At 45.0% G+C, this 22,295-nt stretch overlaps 1 protein-coding gene across 1 annotated transcript in view; it reads right to left on the bottom strand.

The window, feature by feature from the left end:
* The window catches only part of LOC124545503, a 201,306-nt gene that overhangs the window by 53,754 nt on the left and 125,257 nt on the right, over positions 1 to 22,295 (bottom strand). The window contains exon 6 of the mRNA XM_047124446.1: positions 1,161 to 1,316. Within this exon, the coding sequence (XP_046980402.1) occupies positions 1,161 to 1,316 (156 nt within the window). The remainder of the gene's footprint in view (positions 1 to 1,160; positions 1,317 to 22,295) is intronic.

Below are 22,295 nucleotides of genomic sequence, written 5' to 3'. Positions count from 1 at the left end.
TGTATGTGAAAAATAAATTTTCAAACAGTATGTATGAGGGTTGTTCGTTAAGTAAGGAACGATCGGTCGCCAAATGGAAACCACAGTGAAAATCAAAACTATTTTCTATGCACATTTAGCTACACCTTCCAGGTACTTCTCTATATAGTCGCCACACTGACTTAGATATTTGTCGGAGCGTGATACAAAATTTACAACAACCTCGTCATAGAAGGCAGCCGCCTGTGCCTGCCGATAATTCTCTACGCTGGTCTATAGCGCGTGGCATGCGCCCAAGTGTTGTCTTCGTATCCAGAGTTTCATGTGAACAGAGATGATACTCAAGACGAGCCAATTAGGTCTGTGTTGTGGGTGATCGAACGCTTCCCATCGAAGAGGCTGCAGGAGCGTCTTCACTGCCCCTGCAGAGTGCGGCTGAGAATTGCCATGCAGAAGGAGGTGCGTGGCAGTTGTGTTAGGTGGACTGCATTCATTAAGGCGAAGCCGCGCAGCGGGCCCTCCTACTTGGCGGGAGACATTGTTGTTCTAGGCACCGTTACTCGCTCGCAGTGCGCTCGCAACTAAAAAGAGCGTCTTGATGCGATAGACTGGCATACTAGAGACACTGCCCAAAACGTCTGTGAAAAGCCTCATCGGATTTTCACAGTGGTTTCCATTTCGCGACCGATCGTTCCTCACATTCAGAATAGCCCTCTTATAGACAATTTCGACAATTACAGACTGAGGAGGTATATGGATTTTTTAAGTTAAAGCTATTCAGCAACTGGCGGTTGTTCCGTCGACATATGAATACCTAGGAGAAAAACTGTAAAACATACAAACAGATGAGGGAACAGACTTGTATGGAATACGTAATTACGCCTGTAATGAAAATTATATGCATGCGAGCAAGCTGTAAGCCTTGTGCGTAGCTGTGGTAAATCAAGTTAGACTACTCTCTACTCGATTCCCAAGAGACAGGAACAGTCAGAGACGGTGACAGAATACAAACTGAGCCGATGAAATCAGAGAACATGCAGGAGAAACACAGATGCATAAAGTGAAGACTGTAATTCATGGAAAAGTCTTGCAGAGCCCTCAGATGATGATGATGATGAAGATGATGTACCATTTACGTTATACAGCGGTACAGAATTTTTCTGTGGAAGACAGAAACTCACCTTTGACGCTGTTGCAAGGACGGGACCTGCAGACAGCTGATGTACCATCCTCTGAGCAGTAGCACTGGTTGCAGCCGCTCATGAAGGAGGTACCTGGCCTACACTCCTGATTGGACACTCTAGTAATCTGTGTTGATTCGGTTTCCCAATCATCATCTAGAAACACATACCAGGAAAATGTAATTAGTTATGTACAATCATTAATTACTATTTCAATCGAGAAAGTTTGTTTCTTCCCCCCAAGGCCAAACTACAAGGCTCTCAAACTTTTTGAGTCCGTGTCTTCCCTGGCTGGAACATAAGCACCAGCGGCGCCTTCTGCATACATCATCCGACTCGAAGCTTGGAGTAAATAAACATTAAGGTTTGAAAAATACGAACAACAGCAGTTATTTCTCTATTAACAGCTGGCATAACACACTTTAATCAACTTTTTATGTTATTACGTCTTATTCTTGCAAAGAAATAAATGGGAATGATGAGCTAGCTTCTTTGTCGTGAGTTCCTTAAACTGGAAATGGGCACTTGTGTCTCCTCCTACATACTCATTCGCGATCTAGAAGGGACGTTTAGTACGTAATGCTACCTACCTGTTTTCTGAAAGCTGGGTGATTTTATTCGAGATTCCAGTACACCATATTATTCCCCACTCATGTGGGTACAAAACCCTATTTTTGAACAGAATCTCTGTTGAACTGATGGTCTTATGTTATCTTACTGGGAGGACACGTGTGCCCGCGTGGTACCATTCTTCTCGTGGACGTTGGAGCCAATGTCTCTCTGCATCAATAAGCTCCACAATATCCACACACTGATTCGTGCGGACTGCATCCTTCACTGGGCCAAACAGATGGAAGTCGAAAGGTGCGAGATTCTGGCTGTAGGATGGATTAGGAAGAACAGCCCCATAAACTTTTGTGTGCTCCTGTCGGTTGCGCAGACTTGTGCGATGCCTTGCGATGTCATGGAGAACACGCTGAAGCCGTTTCTTGACTTTCCTGAGGGGAGCACAGTTCACATCAAAGATGATCGTTGCGCCATGAGGGAGGAAATCAAACAAAATAAGCCCTTCAGAGTCCCAGAAGACCGTTGTTATGACTTTACCGTTTGAGGGTCATGATGATGGTGTTCCGTTTGGGGGGAGGGGGGTTGGGGGGAGCTCAACTGTGCGGTCATCAGTGCCCGACCTGCTACGGGGGGTGCGGCTTTGTACTTTTTCTTCGGTGGAGGGGAGGTGTGGCCCCATTTCATGGCTTGCCGTTTTATTTCAGATTCAAAATGATGCATTCATGTTTCATCCCCTGTGACGATTTTCGACAGAAAAGCAATTCTTGTGTTAGGTGGCGAGGAACCCAGCGTGTACGCACCTTTGAGTACACCAACAGCTTGATGAGTGTGTCAACGCTATCAACAAAGACGTCCAGTCGAGCAGCGGGGCGTTTGATCGTGGTCCGCCGTTCACTTCGAATGACGGTGTCCGCACGTCCCGACATTGCATTAGTCACAGCCCTGTGCGGCTTGCTGGCGAGCGGCAGATGACAGACGCCTTGCCCAATGACTCATCGCACCTTTGTTCACTACCAGGCCTCTGTACACAGTCTCCGAACGCCTATGAACATCTGCGATGCTCTGGTCCACCGACCAAACAAACCCAGCGACAACTGTCTGTGTGGAACGCACCTCTGTTAGAGACGCCATTTTCAAGGCTACGTATAGCCCTGCCGCCTACCAGAAACTCATGAAACTACTGGGGCTGAAGCGGGATTATTCGACAATGTCCCACGAGAAATTCAGTATTTTCTTCAGTGACACTTGACCGGAAAAAGTGAGTTGCCTTCCTTATTACACGCCTTCAAATATTTCGTGTTGGCCGCTGTCAGCGCCGAAAAAGATTCCACATACTAGTAGGACTTTGCAAATGACACCAAAAACATTTAGGGGTTTATTTCCTAGATGCGGAAACCCCTGCTTCACCGAGCTCCGAAACTCAAGGCCCAAGGCCATCTAACCTAAAAAACCGCCCAGCCCACGCCACACAACCCCTGCTACCCGTGTAGCCGCTTGTTGCGTGTAGTGGACTCCTGCGGACACTCAAAATTGTCAGTGTCGCAACAGAAATTTTCGTTTTGATCTGTTAGGTAGTCTGAAATCTGCCTTCTATTACTCTTGCTAAACAGATAAACCTTCCTCCCTTTTTTTATATACCTGAAATACTAAACACCTTTTTCCAAAGCTGTTTCACAGAGGAAGACCGCACTGCAGTTCCTTCTCTAAATCCTAGCACAAACGAAAAAATGCCTGACATCGAAATAAGTGTCCAAGGAATAGAAAAGCAACTGGAATCACTCAATAGAGGAAAGTCCACTGGACCTGACGGGATTCCAATTCGATTCTACACAGAGTACGCGGAAGAACTTGCCCCCCTTCTAACAGCCGTGCACCGCAAGTCTCTAGAGGAACGGAGGGTTCCAAATGATTGGAAAAGAGCACAGATAGTCCCAGTCTTCAAGAAGGGTCGTCGAGCAGATGCGCAAAACTATAGACCTATATCTCTTACGTCGATCTCTTGTAGAATTTTAGAACATGTTTTTTGCTCGCGTATCATGTCATTTCTGGAAACCCAGAATTTACTATGTAGGAATCAACATGGATTCCGGAAACAGCGATCGTGTGAGACCCAACTCGCCTTATTTGTTCATGAGACCCAGAAAATATTTTTCTTGACTTCCGGAAGGCGTTCGATACAGTTCCGCACTGTCGCCTGATAAACAAAGTAAGAGCCTACGGAATATCAGACCAGCTGTGTGGCTGGATTGAAGAGTTTTTAGCAAACAGAACACAGCATGTTGTTATCAATGAAGAGACGTCTACAGACGTTAAAGTAACCTCTGACGTGCCACAGGGGAGTGTTATGGGACCATTGCTTTTCACAATATATATAAATGACTTAGTAGATAGTGTCGGAAGTTCCATGCGGCTTTTCGCGGATGATGCTGTAGTATACAGAGAAGTTGCAGCATTAGAAAATTGTAGCGAAATGCAGGAAGATCTGCAGCGGATAGGCACTTGGTGCAGGGAGTGGCAACTGACCCTTAACATAGACAAATGTAATGTATTGCGAATACATAGAAAGAAGGATCCTTTATTGTATGATTATATGATAGCGGAACAAACACTGGTAGCAGTTACGTCTGTAAAATATCTGGGAGTATGCGTGCGGAATGATTTGAAGTGGAATGATCATATAAAATTAATTGTTGGTAAGGCGGGTACCAGGTTGAGATTCATTGGGAGAGTGCTTAGAAAATGTAGTCCATCAACAAAGGAGGTGGCTTACAAAACACTCGTTCGACCTATACTTGAGTATTGCTCATCAGTGTGGGATCCGTACCAGGTCGGGTTGACGGAAGAGATAGAGAAGATCCAAAGAAGAGCGGCGCGTTTCGTTACCGGGTTATTTGGTAACCGTGATAGCGTTACGGAGATGTTTAGCAAACTCAAGTGGCAGACTCTGCAAGAGAGGCGCTCTGCATCGCGGTGTAACTTGCTCGCCAGGTTTCGAGAGGGTGCGTTTCTGGATGAGGTATCGAATATATTGCTTCCCCCTTTATATACCTCCCGAGGAGATCACGAATGTAAAATTAGGGAGATTAGAGCGCGCACGGAGGCTTTCAGACAGTCGTTCTTCCCGCGAACCATACGCGGCTGGAACAGGGAAGGGAGGTAATGACAGTGGTACGTAAAGTGCCCTCCGCCACACACCGTTGGGTGGCTTGCGGAGTATCAATGTAGATGTAGATGTAGATGTAGATGTAGACCAGAGAACAAAGAAGGGCTGCACAGAAGCAGTTAGCCTGTGATCTGTACGATGTGACTTATAGCTTATCTGCGGGCTGCATTATTCGCTGGCGAGCCTGTTTCCATAACACTCCATAGCAAGATGTTGAGGGTTCTATGAGGGCCGTTTCTCACTCACGACATAGTTGTGTTACACACCGCCCTGTTAGATGCTACATTTCGGAACTCTCTAGTGACAGAGTACTGGAAATATGAAGGTATGGAGAATATAGATGTAGAATGTTAATTACGTTTGTTTTGTTTAAAAAGATTTAAGAGCCCTCACATAAAAATTCGGAGGCATGAAATTCCAGCACGCCCTCGTACTAAAAGCATGTGTATACTTACAGATCTTGTTTGTCACGAATGGAACAGTTAGTCAGCCATGTTGATATAGGAGCAATCATACTGGCATTCGTGTGAAGTAATTTCAGGAAACCAGAAATTACTTAAATTAGAATGGCGTAAAGGGTTTATGGACCTCCACCCTCCCAGGTATGAGGCCAGCCCATTTAAGAAAGTGCTACCACACTTTTATCACTTGTATACAATATAACAGTAAAGTATTTACCAAAAAAAAAATGGACCGCAACACAGCAGGTGACGCATCTACAAAAAGACCTCTACTCCATAAATTGGACTAGGATAGATTGCGCAATATAGTCTTAGATTATCTTCCGTGTTTTGTAACAGGTATCTTTGAGTATAAAATCCATAAATTTATTGGACTGATACAGGCAACACAAAATACAATACTACCACACACAAAGAATGAACCAAAACGAAGTCAGAAATGTCTCGGCCACCCTAGCCTGCAAACTTCAGTTAACGAACAAGAGAAACTAGAAAACATTTCGAACGTGGAGTCAACGCCAGAGAACGGCAAGCAAGACTATAAATGTACAGAGAAACCGGAGGAAGTTGCATAACTGCCATTTTTCAAACATAGAAACTACGTTGCTAAAACTTTACACTAACACAATGACAGGAACACACATAAAGACTGTCGTACAAAATTACAACGGGATAAATCATGAGGCCAGACTACGACACGTGAACCTAAGGGTGAAGAGGCACTACAGAATTCTTACTGCAAAAACGTCTACCTAATGCTGATGTAAACAAAAATTTACAGGTACGCAGGACTAGAGCTCGAATACAGAAACCCCTGCAATTGAGAGGTGCAAATACATAAGACGAACCCAGTTCAATATGAAGTGCTGTGAGAACGTTGGAAAACGGTGTGCCACCGAAGGCTGGTTGAAAATGGCTCAACATACTTTGCGAGACATGAAGAGACGCAACAGACTTCTGTAAAAAAAAACGGAGAGGTGCGTCAGAGCGATGTTCCACCGACAGGAGTGCCTTGCATGCCTTGAATACTGGAGTCCGCCAGAAATCGAACACAACGAACTGCAGCATCGCCATTGAATTGCGTTCGCCGCGAGACCGGCTGTGTAATGAAAGGCTACTCACACCGACTCGTATCTACAAGATGAGAGTTGTGACCATCCGGTTCAGTGTAGTGGTGTGCTTTGTACCTTGGTTCACAGGGCCCACGACGTTTCACACCTTGAGAGTTTGTCAGCTGAGTTAACTGACTTTGAGATCGTCTCTTGTCAGAATGGATATAGAGAGAGACAAAACTCAAGTGCGTTGCAGTATCGAACAACCGCGCACCGGATGAGTGATAACGCCGAATGGGCACCTTACGCAGGGAACTTTTACGACAGGATTGGCCCTCTTTTGTGGAAATACGATCTGAAACTAGTTTTCTGACCTTCGTCTAAGATTAGGATCCTTTTAGTTTCCGTCGAGGATGATCTTCGTTTACGTAAGGCGGGTTTCTATAGTATTCAAAGCAGTGGTTGCACGTCATACATCTGTGAGACTACCAGGACAGTGGAGGGCCGCTATATACTGAACATAAGCTTCACACACACTTACAACAGCTGTGATAATCGGCCATTGCCACAGATTGTCTTGACACTGGTCAACCTATGGAATATAACAACACTGAGATTATTACATGCACTTCCAGCTATTGAGATAATTCATTAAGGAACAGTTGAAACTGAATTACCAAGTACCCTTGCAAATAGAGATAGAGGTATTCGCTTATAGTCTATGTGGAAACCTTGTCGAAAAACAGAGGGAAAGAGTTAATATTACCTCACCAGCTTCCGAAGTCGGTTATCTGTGGTTTGTGTGTTGGCGATAACGTTTACAGTTTCCAGAATGAGATTTTCACTCTGCAGTGGAGTGTGCGCTGATATGAAACTTCCTGGCAGATTAAAACTGTGTGCCCGACCGAGGCTCGAACTCGGGACCTTTGCCTTTCGCGGGCAAGTGCTCTACCAACTGAGCTACCGAAGCACGACTCACGGCCGGTACTCACAGCTTTACTTCTGCCAGTACCTCGTCTCCTACCTTCCAAACTTTACAGAAGCAGGAGAGCTTCGAAAATGAGAGGGTGTGTTCCTGTCGAAGTAGCTGCGTTTGTCGACGGCTTCATCCCGTTGCACGTCCATAAGTTCTCTGAAGACTGTATGCACTTGAGAAACTCACGTCTCACAGAGCTACATAAAAGTGCCTCTTTTACACTTGTCACGGAGGTGGTTCAAATGGTTCAAATGGCTCTGACCACTATGGGACCTAACATCTGAGGTCATCAGTCCCCTATAACTTAGAACTATTTAAACCTCACTAACCTAAGGACATCACACACATCCATCCAGAGGCAAGATTCGATCCTGCGACCGTAGCGGTCGCACGGTTCCAGACTTAAGCGCCTAGAACCGCTCAGCCACATCGGCCGGCATCACGAGGGTGGCCCAGAAAGTAATGCACCGTATTTTTTTTCCTTCAATAATTCTTTATTGAACGTAATGAGAATTACACAGACGAAAGAATTGTCGGCCTTCCTCCAGACCGAAACAAGGGTGTCTATGCCTTGTCGGTACCAACTCTTGTCCTGGTTGCGGAGCCAGTGCTTCATTGTGTGAATCGCCTCCTGATCAACCTCAAAATGTCTTCCACGAATGTCATCCTTTAATGGCCCAAACAAGTGGAGGCTCGCTGCAACATGTCAGGTGTTGCAAACCGTCGAGCTCCGCCGAACAGCCTTCTGATGACCTCACCCTCCGTGCCCAGCGACTAACTGTACTTTTGTCGACAGCAGATGCTCCACAGACTTTGCACAAGCTTTTGTCAATATTCTCCACAGTTTGTTCCTCTGCAGTGAGGTATTCAATGACGGCCCATTACTTGTAACGTGCGAGAGCCTTTTTTTTTCAATTTCCGATAAGCTATAAATAAAAGACAACTTCATAGAAAAACAATTATTTTATCACCAAAAGTTTTGTACTCTTATAGTTACTTTCAAACATAATTACCGAAAACACTGAGACATTAATTGTACCTGAGGACAAGCTTTGCAATACCCTCCTCAAAATATGTTGCCACCAATGAGGTTCAAATGGGCATTGACGTTGTTTTGAAGGTCTTCGTTGGTTTGAAAGTGCTGCCCTCCTATCCACGTCTTCAGTTCAGGGAAAAGGTAAAAGTTGCTGGGTGCCAGATCAGGACTGTACGGCGGATGATCGAAAATGTCCCATTGAAATTGTTCTAGGAGCCGTTGGATTGGACGAACGTTGTCATGGATCAACACAATTCCTGAAGTCGACATTCCTCTTCGTTTGCTTTGAATGGCTCTCCCGAAAAGTCATAAAGTTGCACAATAAGCAGCTGCATTGATAGGGCTGCATAAACTCTACAAGCAACACGCCATTTTGGTCCCAAAACACGGTAGCCATAACATTTCTGTTGTTGAATGTTGTTTGAATTTTTTTGGTTTGTTTGGTGAATTGGGATGCACCCATTGTTGTGATTGTCGTTTTGTTTCCGGTGTGTCGTATTGGATCCAAGTTTCATCTCCAGTAACAATTGATTTCAAAACGTTCTCTCCTTCATCGTGATAACGGTCAAGGAAATTCAAAGCTGACGCCATTCGGTGACTTCTGTGGGCGTCCGTCAACATTTTTTGGAACCCAACAAGCGCAAAGTTTTTTGTAACCTAAATGTCCAGTAACGACAGAGTGTACGACAGATCTTGAAACTTCCGGAATTTCCATAGACAAAGCAGTTATGGTGAACCTACGATTTTCTATAACTCGTTCAACAAGGTCAGCTGTAACGACAGACTTGCGTCCTGGGCCTCCTTCATCATGCACGACATTTCGGCCACCTTTAATCCTTAGGCATCATTCACGCACAACACTATCAGTCATGAAGTTATCACCATACACTCGGTTCATTCTCCGATGAGTTTCTGCTGCACTATTCCCTTCTGATTGCTGAACCGAATTACACTTGGCGGGAACAACAATTACGGCAGCCATATTTATGTAGCTATAGTGCAACGCAGACTGATGCCTTGAGGTCGGAAATGGCGGAGTTTGTAGCGCGAGAGTTGTGCAGTAGCCTACAGTGCATGTCCGCTTTCTGCCGCTCGCGTAGCTTCTACACTAAACGACCGGAGGTTGAAAAAAAAAATAATGGCCCTCGCACATCTCCTACAGACACCATTTTGAAACTATCCTGCATGTACGCTATGTGTCGGAAGTAACGGAAACATGGAGTGCTCACTCAGGAAATACGTACGTAACGTTTCGCATTCGTGCATTGTTTTCGACTGACAAAAAAAAAAAAAATCCATGCATTAGTTTACGGGCAACCCTCGTATTGGTACAGAAGATACAAAAATGGCAGAGTGTTTACATAGGACAATATTAAGTTTTTACACATAGAAATAGCTACATTAACTAAAACAACGATGGCGGGGGGGGGGTTAAAATTCACAAAATAAGACAATTTTGTTTACAGTGGAGTGAGTTGGCAGGCTCTTCTACAAATTTCTGGGATCTTATTGTAGATATTAATACAAGAATATAATTATTTAGCACTTACAGAAAAAAACATAGCTACTAATATGGTATCCCCTGTGAGCTCCCAGCTTCTACTCAGCCCCAAACATGTAGCTTTTCAGTTCAACGGTGTATCGCTTCGTATCTGTAAAATACGAGAGAGAAGATTGCATACTAGCGTGAGTTAAAAAAATATATCGCAAACGCCAGAATACGGCTGAATTTTCTCATTTTGAGGGCACTAAAGAGCGATTTGTTTTAATTACTAAAAACCATTCAACAGCCAAGATCGCATAAAATATTTCTATATTTAAGATATCCGATTGCTACAGACTTTGCTGTTATCGTCAGGTCTTAAAAATATTTTTGTTGTAGAAGGTCTTCATTTTGCTCTGAACGTCAGGCACAAGATGTCAAGTAGATAAAAATCAGCGTATTGTGAAAGGTTTGTCATAGATAAAATATTTAAAAGCATAAAGCGCCTTGTGCAAAAGGCAATGTCCATCTACATATTACTCACAGACTTCTGTCGTATCAGACAAGCATGGTACACAATAGCGATTTCCATGCAACCTTTGCTGTTGGATGGTTTTTAACAGGCAGAATAACGCATATCGCTCTAAATTTCGCTCCTTTACGTATTCAGAACGAAGGAAGTACACATGGCGTGGAAGGTAACCGGTACACACTATTCCGCGCCAATTCATAATGGTCTGCAGTCAGACCAAGATGTATTATGAGTGCATACCGGACTAGAAAATGAGATCTTCATGAGCCGAGGGGCGATGCACTGAGTACGTCCATAATGAAATTCGAGCCGTATTTGCTTAGATCTGTACTTAACGGAAATTTTTGTTCGACTGGATACAGGAATTTAGCAAAGGAAAAAAAAGTAGCAATCAAGGAGCGTCCAGGCCGCGCTGGTTATCCAGTGATGGCACATTGTTTCCCCGTCTAGGGCTATTTCGCTACCCACAGGACACATCAGTCTTGTGTGTTGCAACAGTTTACGTAACCAAACATTCTAGTTATATACTGAGAGGTCATTCGTTAAATACGAACGCTGGCACAAGAATTCCATGCTGCAGCCTTTCAACGCTTTATCGAAAGACAGCGTAAGTGCTTAAGTTTACTAGAGAAAGTAAGTTGTAGGCTGCTCCGATGTCTCTATCCCAGTTTGCGACTTATGTACTGACTCAACCTTCTTCTGTGAATACCTTCACTGCGCGATACCAATGGTAATGTTGCCGATGACATTTCGGATCAACTAAAAACGGTTTTCCGAAATGCCTTCACCAAAGAAGACGAAGTACACTACTGGTCATTAAAACTGCTACACCACGAAGATGACGTGCTACAGACGCGAAATTTAATCGACAGGATGAAGATGCTGTGATATGCAAATGATTAGTTTTTCAGAGAATTCACACAAGGTTAACGTCGGTGGCGACACCTACAACGTGCTGACATGAGGAAAGTTTCCAACCGATTTCTCATACACAAACAGCAGTTGACCGGCGTTGCCTGGTGAAACGTTTTTGTGATGCCTCGTGTAAGGAGGAGAAATGCGTACCATCACGTTTCCGACTTTGATAAAGGTCGGATTGTAGCCTATCGCGATTGCGGTTTATCGTATCGCGACATTGCTGCTCGCGTTGGTCGAAATCCAATGACTGTTAGCAGAATATGGAATCGGCGGGTTCAGGAGGGTAATACGGAACGCCGTGCTGGATCCCAACGACCTCGTCGAGATGACAGGCATCTTATCCGCATGGCTGTAACGGATCGTGCAGCCACGTCTCGATCCATGAGTGAACAGATGGCGATATTTGCAAGACAACAACCATCTGCAGCAGCAGGGTCTATCAGCTCGCAGATCATGGCTGCGGTTACCGTTGACGCTGCATCACAGACAGGAGCGCCTGCGATGGTGTACTCAACGACGAACCTGGGTGCATTAATGGCAAAACGTCATTTTTTCGGATGAATCCAGTTTCTGTTTACAGTATCATGATGGTCGCATCCGTATTTGGTGACATCGCGGTGAACGCACATTGGAAGCGTGTATTCGTCATCGCCAACATTTTAGATGTGTTACGACCCGTCGCTCTACCCTTCATTCGATCCCTGCGAAACCCTACATTTCAGCGGGATAATGCACGACCGCATGTTGCAGGTCCTGTACGGGCCATTCTGGATACAGAAAATGTTCGACGGCTGCCCTGGCCAGCATATTCTCCAGATCCCTCACCAATTGAAAACGTCTGGTCAATGGTGGCCGAGCATCTGGCTCGTCACAATACGCCATTCACTACTCTTGATGAACTGTGCCATCTCGTTGAAGCTGCATTGGCAGCTGTACCTGTACACGCCCACCATCCAAGCTCTGTTTGACTCAATGCTCAGGCGTATCAAGGCCGTTATTACGGACAGAGGTGGTTGTTCTGGCTACTGATTTCACAGGATCTATGCACTCAAATTGCGTGAAAATGTAATCACATGTCAGTTCTAGTAGAATACACTTCTCCAATGATCACCCGTTTATCATCTGCATTTCATCTTCGTGTAGCAATTTTAAATGTCCAGTAGTGTAAATATTCCAAAATTCTAATCAAGAGTTGCTGCCAACGTGAGTAACTTATAAGTAAATATGAACGGTGTTCAGAAGCACCTTAAATCACTTAATATAAGCACATCCTTCGCTCCAGATGGTATACCTATTAGATTTCTTTCATATTATGATGATACAGCAGCTCCGTACTTGACTATCATATAAACAGCTCTCTCAACAAAAGGTCTGTACCTAAAGAATGGAAAGCTGTGAATGTCACATCGATGTTCTAGAAATAACATAAGAGTAATCCAGTGAATTACAGATTCGTATCCCTGACTTAGATTAGCAGTAGGATTATAAAACGTACACTGTGATCAAGAGTAATGAACTACCTCAAGGAAAACAGTTTTCTAACACACAGTCAACACGAATTCAGAAAGTATCGATCTTGTGAAACTCAACTAGCGCTTTATTGGCACAGTGTAATGAGTGCTATTGAGAATACATTTCAGAGTGATCCCTTAATTCCAGGTTTCCAAAAAGCTTTTGGTATCATATTAGAACAAATACGCCCTCGGTCACAAATATTATGTCAAAATTGACCAGGTTTCGACGCTACTATGAGAGTCGTCTTCAGAATTCATCTGAAAACGACGCTCATAGTAGCGTCGAAACCTGCTCAGTTTTGACTTAATATTTGTGACCGAGGGCTTATTTCTTCTAATATAATTCTGACGCGGTCACTGAACCTTCGCAGCTCTGTTCAAAGCTTTTGGTATGGTTCCTCACAAGTGGCGTCTAATCAAATGGCCTGCCTATGGCCTATAGTCCAGCTCAGTCTGTGGATTCGTGTGTTTCTGTCATACAGATCCCAGTTCGTAGTAATTGACAGAAAATCATCGAGTAAAATGGAAGCGACATCTGGCTTCCTTAAATGAAGTGTTCTGGCCCTCTGCTCTTCCTAATCTGCTATAAACGATTTAGTGGCAATCTGAGCAGTCCTCTTGTATTGTTTAAGGTGATGCTGTCATTTACCGTCAAAAGAGCAACCATCAGATCAGAACCAATTGCAGAATGATTTCGATAAAATATCTTAATAACGCGAAAAGTGGCAATTGAGTATAAATAATGAAAACTGTGAGGTCATCCACAAGAATAGTAAAAGGACTCCGCACAGTTTCGACTACAGGACAAATCAGACAAATCTAAAGACTGTCAATTCAACTAAATTCCTACGCATTACAATTACGGACAATTGAAACTGCAACAAACCCATAGATAATGCGGTGGGAAAGGTAAATCAAAGACTGCGTTTTAGTGTCAGGACACTTAGAGAATACAACAAAAAATGATTCAGATGGCTCTGAGCACTATGGGACTTAACTTCTGAGGTCATCAGTACCCTAACTAGAACTTAGAACTACTTAAACCTAACTAACCTAGGGACATCACACACATCCATGCCCGAGGCAGGATTCGAACCTGCGACCGTGGCGGTCGCGCGGTTCCAGACTGTAGCGCCTAGAACCGCTCGGCCGCTCCGGCCGGCAGCGGATACAACAGATCAACTAAAGACACTACCTACACCACGCTTGTCTGTCCTCTGCTAGAGTACTGCTGTGCAGTGGGGGATCCTGACCAGATTAGTCAAAGTTCAAAGAAGGGCAGGTCGTTTTGTACTATCGGGAAATAGGGGAGATGTTGTCACGGGTACGATACACTATCTGGGGTGACAATCATTAAAACAAAGGCGTGTTTTGTTGCCGCGAGACTTTTTCACGAAATCGGAATTTCAAATGTTCTCCTCCGAAATGTAAAAATTTTTGTTGACACCCGCCAATGCAGGGAGAAATGATCATCGTCATAAAATAAGAGAAATTAGAGCCTCTCGCGGAAAGATTTAAGTATCCGTTTTCCCGGGCGCCGCTAGAGCCCGAAATGACAGAGAAATAATGTGAAAGTTAGTCGACGAACACTGTCAGGCACTTTAGTGTGAACTTCAGAGCAGCCATGTAGACGTAGATTTACATGTCGATGCAGATCATAAATCAACCAACTGACGACACGTAATACAAAACACAGATCAGAAATGTGCGACAGCCTTAATGACTGACATCACATGCGCCTTTGACCATCTATGTTTCCCTACGTGTGCTGCTCTTTGTGGTTGAAGCTGATCCAGAATCGCAATTAAATGGAGAACAACCTGGTAAACGAGAGGAAGTACGGAGCATAAGAAAGAGTTGATGAGTACTGTTATTATTTTTGATGGAGAGTTCTGAATATGGGAGAATTTGACTGTACCAGTTTGTAAGCGGGATTCTGTGGACACATGTTCCTGTAGGTAAGTGAGACAGTCTAGTGAACTGAACCTAGATAACGATGTTACACTGTGAGAATATAGCCAGTTAGCTTTGTGGTTTATGCCGAAAGCGAGAGAAAAACGAAGTGTACTGACAATGCGTAAACGTGTTTCGAGATTTGTTTCAGAAACCGAAACGAAGGAGTGAGGCATTTTGCGCCGCAAAATTATGTATTTGGTGTGGCTGGGGAAAAATAAAGTTATCTCTGTCGCTACTGTAAGAAGGCAGTGAAGCAGCTGACTGAGCAAAATTTCACTTGAAATAATTGCTGATACTGTGAGTACTGCTAGTGAGGCACCCAGGAGGTTACTTCATTTGGTCGTCAAGCAGAGAGACCGAGAGAATGCGTAGCTACACTTTCATTACCTGGTTACTTCACATCCGACCCACGCACTGATGTGGTTAAAAAAAGCAACGGATAGGCCAAGACGATATAATTGCTCTTTATTTATAGTGGAAGATATCACTGCCTACCGACCACCAGTCTCGAGGAAGGACCTAATTCAGTCTTTGAGCCTACGAGTCCACGAGTATACATGGCTCAGACAGTCACTTTCTTGGGCCTCTGACGCTACTAGCTGTGGAAATGCTGCTGGTGCCAGGTTCAGAGCTGTGGTGGGCCTACTTCATCAGCTGCCAGCCTTTCAACGTGGAGATCTCTGGTTCTCACTCCCCGGGTCCCTCCTCGGGAGTCTTACTGCTTGTCCACCATCATCTGTGTGGATGAAATTCTTGCTCCCTGCATCTGCTCTTATGGGCAGACTTCGCTATTTTGAGTCGCCTCTTCTACCCTGGGTTCACAGCATGATTTGTCGCACTTCCAGACGCCTTATCCGCAGCACTTTGTCTGCCACATGACAGTGGGGCTAACATAAGGTGTTAATCTCGCTCCGTCAGAGGCTTGCGGTGATGCTAGCACTGACACCATCACTTCCTTCCATTTGCAGTAGCCACGTGTCATGCACTGACTGCAGTGGCTTCTTCAATTTGGCTTGTACTTCTCACACCTGTAGGAGCTGGCATCCCAGGAAGGACATACTTTCAGTAATAGCTGTTTTTTTTCCATTACTGATTCTCCGATGTCTCACTGAGCTTCTAACACGCACCCACTCACCACTGCACTGTAATGCTGGCCATGGTTGGTAGTACTGCTGCTTCCTCACGTTGATATACCCGGTTCCTCCACCTGTCACAACAGCTCATCAACCTGGTTTCAGTGGCAGCCAGTTATAATGTGCTAATATTCTACAGCACAGTGTTAACATCTCTTTAAAATTAGGCCATTTCAATTTGAATGTGAGGCGAATATCGCACTAAAATTATATCTTCCCTTTGAATGCGAGCCAGAAATCACTCTAAAATTTCGCCAGTTCTCTTCGAATGCGTGTTGGTGTGCAAATAAATGAGATGCAGATATGTTTTGTAGCACTCTCTCCATGACAACTAGAAAACAGTGTTGAGTGCTGAATAGATGGTCAGCCACACTACGATAAACTCAAAGGAGGGTCACAGCTGTCTGTTTACGACTGTGCGTGCCCTGATATGACGTCATCCCTTCTGGAACTATGAGTGCTACGTTGATCGCAGGACCAGGTCAGTATCTTTCTTTGAAGGTGCATATAACGTGCAGTGCAGGCATAGAGGACTTATGAGGAGCTCTCGACATAATGGCGCCGTGGATGAGTGGTCAAGCTAACTGACTCGCAGTTCATCGACTCTGGTTCTACTTACACCACTCCCATGATCCCCTTTTTTTCATTGTATTTTGTTCAGTGCAATTTTAAGCTATTGATAACATTAAATATACAGTTTATATACATAATATTAATATACTCGCCGGCCGCGATGGCCGAGTGGTTCTAGGAGCTTCAGTCCGAAACCGCGCGACTGCTACGGCCGCAGGTTCGAATCCTGCCTTAGTTAGGTTTAAGTAGTTCTAAGTTTTAGGGGACTGATGGCCTCAGAAGTTAAGTCCCATAGTGCTCAGAGCCATTTGAACCATTAATATACTCAAATTAGTTACTATTACTTCACTTGTAAGTCAAAAATTAAGGTAAAAAAGTGCATGAGGAGATGTACTCAAAAAAGTCTTTTCTGTTGATGATCTGCTAAAAGAGGCCCTCTTCCAGTAGATCATTGGGGGACGAAGTGAGATTTAAAAAATATTAAGTAGATCTACGACAAGTCTACATCCAAAAAACAGGAGGGCATCGCACATACTCAGCCATTAGGCTCAAACTATGTGAGCAGAAGCAGTTAGATGCCCCTTTCAAGTTCTTAGAATATTTCGCCTGAGTGGGTCATACGAATAGGTAAAACAAGCTCTAAGTATTTGTATGTAGAGGAGGAGGGAATTTTCAGTAGCTGGGTACATCCTGGCGTGGTATACCAGCAGTTCATCTGCTTGGCCACTATTCCCGTTATTACCATTTTTTTCATTTTGATTTATTCTCCATAATGTTAAAGGATTAACTATGAAATTTGAATAAACTTAAGGAGCTGAGTTTACACATATAAAATGCATACACCAGTGTACCCTTGTAAGGTAAAAGGCTATTGGCCACAACATTGGTATGATTTTCCAAAAGCTACCACTGTTGTTAGGTATAGCACACTGGGCTCGTATTTGGGACGATGTAATTCAAATACCCAGCCAGCTGTCCGTGATATCCATAATGTGCACCAGGAAGACGGTAGGATGGTTTCCTTCCCCATCCTTTGGTAATATGAGCTTGTACCCCATCTTGAGTGACTGTCCACTGGACATTAAAGCCAGTCGGTGTGGCCGAGTGGTTCTAGGCGCTTCGGTCTGGTGATGGTATGGGGTGCCATTGGTTACACGTCTCGGTCACCTCTTGTTCGCACTGACGGCACATTGAACAGTGGACGGTACATTTGAGATGTGTTACGACCCGTGCCTCTACCCTTCATTCGATCCCTGCGAAACCCTACATTTCAGCAGGATAATGCACGACCGCATATTGCAGGTCCTGTACGGGCCATTCTGGATACAGAAAATGTTCGACGGCTGCCCTGGCCAGCATATTCTTCAGATCCCTCACCAATTGCCAATTGAAAACGTCTGGCTGGTCAATGGTGGCCGAGCATCTGGCTCGTCACAATACGCCATTCACTACTCTTGATGAACTGTGGTAACGTGTTGAAGCTGCACAGGCAGCTGTACCTGTTCGACTGCTGCCCTCACTAGCACGTTCTCCAGATCTCTCACCAACTGAGAACGTCTGGTCAATGGTGGCCGAGCAACTGGCTCGTCGCAATACGCCAGTCACTACTCTTGATGAACTGTGGAATCGTGTTGAAGCTGCATGGGCAGCTGTACCTGTACATGGCATCCAAGCTCTGTTTGACTCAATGCCAAGGCGTATCAAGGCCGTTATTACGGCCAGAGGTGGTTGTTCTGGATACTCATTTCTCAGGATCTATGCACCCAAATTGAGTGAAAATGTAAACACATGTCAGTTCTAGTATTATATATTTGTCCAATGAATAGCCGTTTATCATATGCATTTTTTCTTTTTGTAGCAATTTTAATGGTACTCATGTAATCCTTCTGGGAGACAGAAAGTTATCGACTATCGTCTGTCAAAGATAAAACTTATTTGTCGCTTCTGTAGTGCTACTGTCCATTCATCACTAAGTTTCACAGCTGCTTACTTTCTGTTAAGATTACCTCTGTGTGTACATATTTCATTGGCTTCTTTATACAGCCCTGAATAATACACTGTCCAGTCGCATTAATGTGACCACACGTCATATGGCTGAAGAACCACCTACTGTAGTGCGGACCGCTTCAAGACGTGCAGGGAAAGATTGAATGCGGTTCTGGAAAGTAGCGACACGGATATGGAGCCATAACGACTTGAGTGCTGAGCGCAGCTGCGGTATACTTCTCGATAGAAGATCCATGGCGCACAGGCCAGTGGGGATGGTAGTGCGAGTTTCGATTGGATTTTAATTCGGCGAGTCTGGTGGTCAGGGGAGTACGTTAACCTCATCCTGGTACTCTTCGAACCACGCACTTACATTGCAAGCTGCGTGACACGATCACTGTTCTGCTGGTAGATGGCATTGCGACGAGGAGGAACAAACTGCATGTAGGGGTGGACACTGTCTCCAAGGACAGATGTGTACCTGTGCTGATTCATTCCGCCTTCCTTAATGACGAGATCACGCAGGAACTGATTTGAAAACCTTCTGCGGATCATAACGCTCCCTCTTCTGGCCTGGACCTCTCCGACGATTGTCGCAGGGTGCTTGCTATCAGACGTTCCATGCCATACAAGCATAAAACGTGATTCATCTTGAAAAGGCTACCTGCCACCATTCAGCGGAAGTCCAGTAGCTGTATTGGCGTGCAAATTCCAGCCTCGGTCGCCCATGAACATCAGTCAGCACGTGTCCATGAACCAGGCACCTGCTGCAGAGGCCCATATGTTCCAACGTTCGCTGAACGGTGTTGAGGAGACACTGTTGGTAGCTTCTTGGTTTATCTGGGCCGTCAGCTACTCAACAGTTGCAAGTCTATTACCTCGTACACATCTCCGCAGCTGTCGTTCACCCCTGTGGTGCATCACAGCCGGCTCGGCGCCGGTTTTAGATGCGTCGTTTTACCATCCACGATATACTATAACCACAGCAGCACGCGAAGGTTTCACAAAGTTAGCCATTTCCCAAATTCTTCGGCCTTTGGCTCGAGGTCCAATGATCACGCTCTTCCAGACACGAGATAAATTGCTCCGTTTTCGCAATACGACAACGACTGTACTGTTTTCTGCATTCCACCGATACAGTTTATATACTCCTCCCTTGATAGAGCTGCAACCTGCCGCCTGGGAGTGGTTATTGCACATTGAGGTCGAACATACGTGGTGGTCACATTAATGGGACTTTGCAGTGCAGATCATCATTGCAGATAGAATTTTGGTTCCAGGAAACATCACGGTTTCTGTCTACACAGCATCCTCTGTTACAGCTGATTTTTCTGTTCTCTCTTCTTTCAGCCTTGAAATCAAGCCTATCTTGATAGATCCAATGCAGACGTTACCATACATACACCGAATTTTATACACCCCATGCTAATAAGGGAAGGCGTTTGTCCATTATAGCTCAGAGTGCTTGATGTACACTGCGCAAGAGAACTGAAGAGTTATTTATCGTAAAACCAGTAATTTTCCCATGTGGCGACATAGAAGCGTTATACACTACTAATCATTAAACTTACTACACCAGGAAGAAATGCAGATGATAAACGGGTATTCATTGGACTAGAAGTGACATGTGATAACATTTTCACGCAATTTGGGTGCATAGATCCTGAGAAATCATTACCCAGAACAACCACCTCTGGCCGTAATAACTGCCTTGATACGCCTGGACACTGAGTCAAACAGAGCTTGGATGGCGAGTACAGGTACAGCTGCCCATGCAGCTTCAACACGATTCCACAGTTCATCAAGAGTAGTGACTGGCGTATTGTGACGAGCCAGTTGCTCGGCCACCATTGACCAGACGTTTTCATTTGGTGAGAGATCTGGAGAATGTGCTGGCCAGGGCAGCAGTCGAACATTTTCTGTATCCAGAAAGACCCGTATAGGACCTCCAACATGCGGTCGTGCATTATCCTGCTCAAATGTAGGGTTTCGTAGGGATCGAATGAAGGGTAGAGTCACTGGTCGTAACACATCTGAAGTGCAACGTCCGCTGTTCAAAGTGCCGTCAATGTGACCATGAGGCGACCGAGACGTGTAACCAATGGCACCCCGTACCATCGCGCCGGGTGATACGCCAGTAAGGCGATGACGAATACACGCTTCGAATGTGCGTTCACAGCGATGTCGCCAAACACGGATGCGACCATCATGATGCTGTAAACAGAACCTGGATTCATCCGAAAAAATGACGTATTGCCATTCGTGCACCCAGGTTCGTCGTTGAGTACACCATCGCAGGCGCTCCTGTCTGTAATGCAGCGTCATGGGTAACCGCAGCCATGGTCTCCGAGCTGATGGTCCAAGGTGCTGCAAACTTCGTCGAACTGTTCGTGCAGATGGTTGTTGTCTTGCAAATGTCCCCATATGTTGACTCAGGGATCGAAACGTGGCTGCACGATCCGTTACAGCCATGCGGATAAGGTGCCTGTAATCTCGACTGCTAGTGATACGAGGCCATTGGGATGCTTCACGGCGTTCCGTATTACCCTCCTGAACCCGCCGATTCCACATTCTGCTACCAGTCATTGGATCTCGACCAACGCGAGTAGCAATGTCGCAATACGATAAACCGCAATTGGGATACTCTACAATGCGACCTTTATCAAAGTCGGAAACGTGAAGGTACGCATTTCTCCTCCTTACACGAGGCATCACAACAATGTTTCACCAGGCAACGCCGGTCAACTGTTGTTTGTGTATGAGAAATCGGTTGGAAACTTTCCTCATGTCAGCACGTTGTACGTGTCGCCACCGGCGCCAACCTAGTGTGAATGCTCTGAAAAGCTAATCATTTGCATATCACAGCATCTTCTTCCTGTCGGTTAAATTTCGCGTCTGTAGCACGTCATCTTCGTGGTGTACCAATTTTAATGGCCAGTAGTGTATAAAGTTCTACACATTCCTTGTTTCACAGTAGTTATGTCACTCTGCTACGCCCAATCCACCAGTTGGAAAGACTCACTGAAACCAGAAACACATCTGAGAATGCCCAGTGCAGCTACGGACGTAACGTTAGGTATGGAAAAGTTTCATGGACCACGATTATACAACACTGAAAAGTCACCAGCACTGAAATTTTTCACTGAATACCTACGCTGAGGTGACAAAAAGTAATGGGATAGCGATATCCACATGTAGCGATGGCGGTAGTGTCGCTAGCACACGGTATAAAAGGGCTGTACACTGGCGGAACAGTCATTTGCCTCGTGTGTTTCATGTGAGAAGGTTTCCGACCTGATTATGGCCCCACGACAGGAATAAACAGACTTTGAACGCGGAATGGTAGTTGGATCTAGGCTCATGGGCGTTTCCATTCCAGAAATCGTTAGGGAATTCAATATTCCGAGATCCACAGTATCAAGAGCGTGCAAAGAATACTAAATTTCAGACATTACTTCCCATCACGGACAATGCAGTGGCTGACGGCCTTCACTTAACAACCGAGATTAGTGACGTTCGCGTACAGTTGTCAGTGCTAACAAACAAGCAACACTGACTGAAATAATCGCAGAAATCACTGTGGGAGGTACGACGAAGGTACCCGCAACGACTGGCGTTAATGGTAGATTGCAGCAGACGTCCGATGCGAGTGCCTTCGCTAACAGCACTATACGGCCTGCAACGCCTCTCCTGGATTCGTGACCATTTCGGTGGAACCCTAAGCGCCTGGAAAACCGTGATCTGGTTAGGTGAGTCCCGACTTCAGTTGGTAAGACCTGATATTA

Source organism: Schistocerca americana, chromosome 8 (assembly GCF_021461395.2).
Source record: "Schistocerca americana isolate TAMUIC-IGC-003095 chromosome 8, iqSchAmer2.1, whole genome shotgun sequence".
Lineage (NCBI taxonomy): Eukaryota > Metazoa > Arthropoda > Insecta > Orthoptera > Acrididae > Schistocerca > Schistocerca americana.
This window is presented reverse-complemented; position numbering and strand designations above follow the sequence as displayed.